Raw genomic sequence first — 6,092 nt, forward strand, 5'->3', positions numbered from 1 at the left:
TGAATTTTAAGTAGAAAATATCATTAAACTATTAGCCTTTTGTTGGCTCTTTTTCTCATTTTAGTAAAAACAGAAATCAGAATTATGTTGCTACCTAAGTATAGTAGTGTCCTTAATGACTAGTTTGAGGGTCAAATAAAAAAAGCAATTCCATATATTAAGTGTGCTGTTGTTCCTTTTTAGCAGATTGTAAGAACAATGCTCTTATACCAGGAAGCATTCAAGTAAATGGCCATGGAGGGCAGCCATCTAAACTTGTGAAGAGAGGACCTGGAAGGAAGCCTAAGGTAGAAGTTAATACCAGCAGTGGTGAAGTTATACACAAGAAAAGGGGTAGAAAACCCAAAAAGCTACCGTATGCAAAGCCAGAAAATTCAGAGCAAAATAGTGTGCATTCAATCAGAGATGAAGTGGTTCCTTCTTCTACATGCAGTTTTCTTTCTGAAACTAATACTATTAAGGAGGATTTGTTACAGAAAAAAAGTCGTGGAGGCAGAAAACCGAAAAGGAAGATGAAGACACAAAAACTAGATTCAGATCTCATAGTTCCTACAAGTGTTAAAATGCTAAGGAGAAGTAACAGAAAAAAGACAGATGATCCTATGGATGAGGAAGAAGAGTTTGAGGAACTTAAAGGCTCTGAACCCCACATGAGAACTAGAAATCAAGGTCGAAGGACAGCTTTCTATAATGAGGATGATTCTGAAGAGGAGCAAAGGCAGCTGTTGTTCGAAGACACCTCTTTGACTTTTGGAACTTCTAGTAGAGGACGAGTCCGAAAGTTGACTGAAAAAGCAAAAGCAAATTTAATTGGTTGGTAACTTGTACCAAAATATTTTACTTCAAAATCATAAAGCAGGTACAGTTAAGGAATACGTAGAACTAAGGCTTCTGCTTCCTTGCTGCTATGGTGGATTAGGGAATGTTATGATTTGATTTGCAAAAAAACAAACAAACTTACAAGACACTTCACTTCTTTAAATGAATATATATATATATATAAATATATACATATATATTTTAAATGTTTGCTATTTATTGCCCTTAGATAGGTTATGCATTTCAACATTCATTTCATTCACTGTTTGAAACAAAAGAAATTGAGGACCTATAATGAATTCCCAGTTTATTTCTGGAAAAGACAGTTCTGCTACACTCTTAAGGAGCATAATATTCCTAGTGATAGAGCATTTCATGTTAAAATGAATTATTTTTGACCAAGCCTGGTACATTTCTATTGAAGCAGAAGTCGTGCCCCTAGGAAGACAGATGTTACCAGAGTAGCAGTAAATTAAGAAGTGTGTTTCCTCTAAAGATAAATATAAAATTCCCACCATTTGATGCCCTAAAAAGTTTAATTTTAATTATAGAATGTTCATCTACAAAGAATCTAGACAAGGCTTTTGCTGTATTCCATTTCTGCCAAACGTAAGAGAAAATGTACTGATGAAAAGGAAACATATCCACATTGGAAAACATTTGACTGTCTAATTTTTCAGACCTTGATTCTTATATCAATCACTCAATCTCTGTTTATTGTGCCAAAGACTGAGAATCAGTGCAGTGGAAAGCCTGTTTTTGACTGTCAGGACAGCATACACTTTTCAATATTGGAAAGGCTATATATTATTCTAAAGAGCACGTTATTAAAAAGAGTTATGCTGAGATGTATCTTTTTTTGGTACTTAATAGTAGAAAATAATGCACTGGTGGGTCCTTTGACAGAGATGTTTTAGAGAAGATGTTTAAGTGGTTAAAGGATTCAAGGAAATTACAGGAAAAAGGTATGGGATTTGATGTTTACTTGTTGATCTGGATTAATGTCATTTCTAAACTTTAGACATATCTAATAGGCTAAAATGACTTACAAAGAAATGTGTCTGTGTGTGTATGTGTATATATTGATAAATGGGTATAATTAAATATATATACAAACACATACTTATATACTATTACCCAGGTATAAATTCTTTTTTCAGGATTTTTTAGATAGTGGTAGAATAAAAATAATTTTAAAATGTCATACTTTATAGTTTAATTTTAAGGGGAAGATTGGTTATTTTCAATTATTAAAGGTTAAAATAGGCCAAATCACTTTTTATGCAATCATGTTTTATACAGTGGTCTCATTGCACATTGTGTTTTTTCTGCACTTTTTATGGTATCCTTATCACGCTGGTATGTCAGTATACACCCTAAAGAAAAATTCCATTTAATGATTGTGCCTTGTATTCTATTATTTTTTGCATCATTAGTAAAATTAAGTTGTCTATTGTAAATGATAACTATATGACTTAGGAGAATGTATTGCTATATGTACTGCTATGGAAAAGGAAAGCAGTTATTTATTTGTTTATGGTACAGTTAGTTATTTTATACCTTAAAAACCAACATAAATGCCATTTCTATTGTTTAAAAATTATTGTCCATTTTTTAAAAAGTTTAAAGAATGTAGTATTTTCTGAGGACTGGTATGGTACAAAAATGTAACCAAAATTTTCAGATACTACATTTTTAAAAAGTGAGGATGGGAAAATATGTATCAGCATGACCCTTATGTAGAAAAATAAAGTCTTTAATTGAAACTTGGCAAAATAGATTACATAATTTTATTTCTTTACTTATTTCTGATAGGGATAAATGTTAGCCGTCATTTAATTGTATTGAAGAACAATGGAAAGTGATACATTTGGGCTTTTTAGATCATTTGTAACTAAATTTGTACAGAAATCCTCCTGTGAAATTAAGTAAACCATTTTCCAGATCTTAACTGGATTGCTGTGATTTTACAGTTGAGAAATAATTTCAAATTTTTCAGGTTTTTGTATATTTATTTTTTTCTAACAAATATATTTAACTATATAATTAAAATTCAGTAGTAAACTCTTCATAATGCAGAAATGGATGGCTTGGTTGTATAGTAAAATGAGTCTTTCAGTTACACCATTATTGAGAATAATGTGTATGTTTGAGATTTAAGTCATTAAAGTAATGTGTTGCTTTTGAAGGCAATCTCTTTGAAACATGTAATTTCCTGATGTTATCTGCATTGTGTTGGAAAAAAATAGACTATAAATCCATTTTTGTAAAAATTATGTGTACAGTTTTAAGGTGTGTACAGAAGAAGAGCGTACAGTCTTAGAGTGGAATATATACCTCTAGTACGATGTATGGATTAGTTCTAACTCTTGAGCAAAGAAATGAGTATTTACCATCTTACCTGCAACAAGTAAATGTACTATTCCTGTTCTATAGACACTGTATATTTATGACCTTATTTGGACATCATTAGACACTGGTTTCTTAGTAAAGCAAAATGACTTGGATTCAGATTCTTTGTAATTGAAAAACTTAAAAATGTATTAGTAATACCAGATATATTTAGATTTTATATTTTTATAATTTAGCTTCTATACATTGCAAAAGTTGAATTGACCAGTTTAAGTCATCTTCATATTTTTGTTCTGTTTGACCAAATATCAAAAATACTGGGAAAATAACCTGTTTGAGACAGTGACACCATGTATGTACTCTTGTAGGCCAAAAGGAAATGTTGACAGTTGTCTTAGGTGAGCAATAAAAACCTCAAGTTTATTGAAAGTTTCAGAATACATGGAAAATATATATCAATTTATATATTTTTAAGTACCTAACTCTGATATTCTTTCCCTTCCCCTCCAACAGCCTCCAGTCCTAATCATATCTTAAAAAGTTATAAAATGTTGCAGATAGCAGTTTAAACGTTCAGTTTAATTACAGCCTCACAACTCTGGGCAATAGACATATACCTTCTTAAAATTTTTCCTTTGCAATTTGCTATTATATCATTAGACTATTTTCTGCATAAATTTATGTACTGAAGAATGTTGGTCTTCTTTGCATTGTTTTTATCGGCACAACTTCACAAATTTGAAGACTATTTGTTACAATTATTATGAAAGTATCTTCTCCCTTAAATTTAATTAGAATAACTCTGTAGAATAACTGTGAGCTTGATCATGTCACATCTGAGATAGGAGTTTGGCTGAATTTAGTATCACTTGGAAGTGAATTGCATAAGATAGACTGGTCTGCAAAAAGATCCTCATGCAGCATTATGTTAACATCTATAATAATGCCCCTTATCCACAGTGTAGTATATTAATCAGACATTTTAACAAATGCATTCAAATAACATTTTTGCTTATGTGATACTCACATTTACATGTTTTAAAAATCTGACTTATAAATTAGTTCTTCTAGTTAATAGTATTCTAGCATTCCATTTTATCCATGCATACCTATGTATCTCTCACATGTCATCTGGAAGCAATTTTGATTTTGTTTTCTATTTAATGAAAACAAATTGTTATTCTGAATGTTTTTGTTCACCTGAAATTTGTTTTTAAGTAGGTTGAAAGGACCAAGATACTTGAGTGTTTAAAGGGCTATAAGCATTCTCCTTATATACAGGAAATACATGATTTTAAAAGTCATAAAAGAGGACGTACTTTTATGTTCTGTGAATTACTCCCCTACTAAGAAAGTATTAAGAAAGTATTTTTTAAATAACAGGTTGTGATGTGATTTAGTTATATTTAGGTGAGAATTTATTTTCCTATTAAAATTTGGAAAAATACATCTTTTCCTTAACTTTCCTCCTTGCAATTACCCTTGGTTCCCCAAATTTCCAAGTGATTTGAACTAAATACTACATTTACTAAGAAACTACTTATGTTCTTAATTATACTGAGCTAAGCACTACAAATGATGTTTTTGTACAATGTACAGTAACCAAGAAGAGGTCAAATTGAGTCAGAAGACTGTAAGTACTACCACTTTTGACGCTCCAGAGATAAATCTTGTACACACTGCAGTTAAACAATTAGAAAACATTATGAGGTATAAAAATATATGTTATTTTTAGTTTTGATAGCTCTGTGTTGAAATACTTTTTTAATGCAGATAAAATCATCAGGAAATTAACCTTTCTATGGCACAAACCAAATACATAATAGTGGGTGACTATGAGTTTCTACATTTAAGGAGCTAAGAGAATAGGTTTGAGATGATATATAGTACACATGATACGATGCAGAGAGGCACACACATGCTCATTACTTTTAAGATTGTGTGTGTTGATTAATCACAATGGTAAACTATAAATTGAGGCAAAATACAAAGTTACATTTTTGGACCATATTAAAACTGCAAGAAGATGAGGTCTTTATTAAAGGTCTTTTAGAAAACTTAAATCCTGTCACACGATATTTAGACGTGTAGAATGTAGCTCAATTTTTTAAAAGTAACTGACCTAGAGGGTTGAAGTTGAAACTGACACATTTTCAAATTAAAATTATACTTATTTTGTACAGGAAACAATGTTAAACGCAAGCAAATCTGTTGTATGTAATAAGTAACACAGAGTTTAAAGACAAATTATTTAGCTTTATTGAGGTTTTTGTTTTTTCCTTCCAGAAACCTGGAGTATCATGTTATAAACGGCAGTCTCACACCAGAATAGCAGTGCCCTTTCTTTTTGTACATATTGATTGGACCTTTCTTTACTGTTATGTGGACACTTTCTATGTTAGTTTTGATGCATAATTCTTTGAATCCTTTTATACAAACTAGAATGTATGTGTAAGAATTCCTGTCCCTGCAATGTAGTAACTACAAACTTATTTTTAAATAAATAGAAAACTTGTTTTTCTAAGCTATTTTGTAGAGCCTCCTGATTTGTTTTTTGTTTTGTTTTGTTTTGGTAACACATAAGCACTCAGTACCCATTTAAACAGGCATTGTACCAAAGATGCTGTTATGTAAATGCTCTATTTAGCCCAATGTTAAAATTACTAGCCAGTTGGGGTTACCCTAATGCCAAAATAACCAAAGGTTGAAAATAAGTCCCTTTGCCTTTTTTTTTTTTTTTTAAGATTTTGTTTATTTTAGAGCGAGCATATGCACACTTGTGCCTTAGTGAGCAGTAGGAGGAGTAGAGGGAAGAGAAGAGGGAGACTCTGCTGAGCGGAGCCAGTCTTGGGACTTGATCTCAACACCCACCCTGATGACCTGAGCTGAAACCAAGAGTTTGTCACTTAACTGATAGCCAG

General features: G+C 31.4%; 1 protein-coding gene across 5 annotated transcripts in view; it reads left to right on the forward strand.

Annotated features, from left to right (window-relative positions):
* PHIP (pleckstrin homology domain interacting protein) overlaps positions 1 to 5,699 on the forward strand; it is a 131,528-nt gene extending 125,829 nt beyond the window's left edge. For 4 of the 5 annotated variants that reach the window (XM_032339209.1, XM_032339211.1, XM_032339214.1 and 1 more), the window contains one exon: positions 184 to 5,699. In XM_032339209.1, coding sequence (XP_032195100.1) covers positions 184 to 821 — 638 coding nt within the window. In that variant the 3' untranslated portion in view covers positions 822 to 5,699. The remainder of the gene's footprint in view (positions 1 to 183) is intronic. The other variant, XM_032339210.1, reaches the window with a different exon arrangement.
* The last annotated feature ends 393 nt before the right edge of the window (positions 5,700 to 6,092 follow it).

Source organism: Mustela erminea, chromosome 4 (genome assembly GCF_009829155.1).
Source record: "Mustela erminea isolate mMusErm1 chromosome 4, mMusErm1.Pri, whole genome shotgun sequence".
Classification (NCBI taxonomy): Eukaryota; Metazoa; Chordata; class Mammalia; order Carnivora; family Mustelidae; genus Mustela; species Mustela erminea.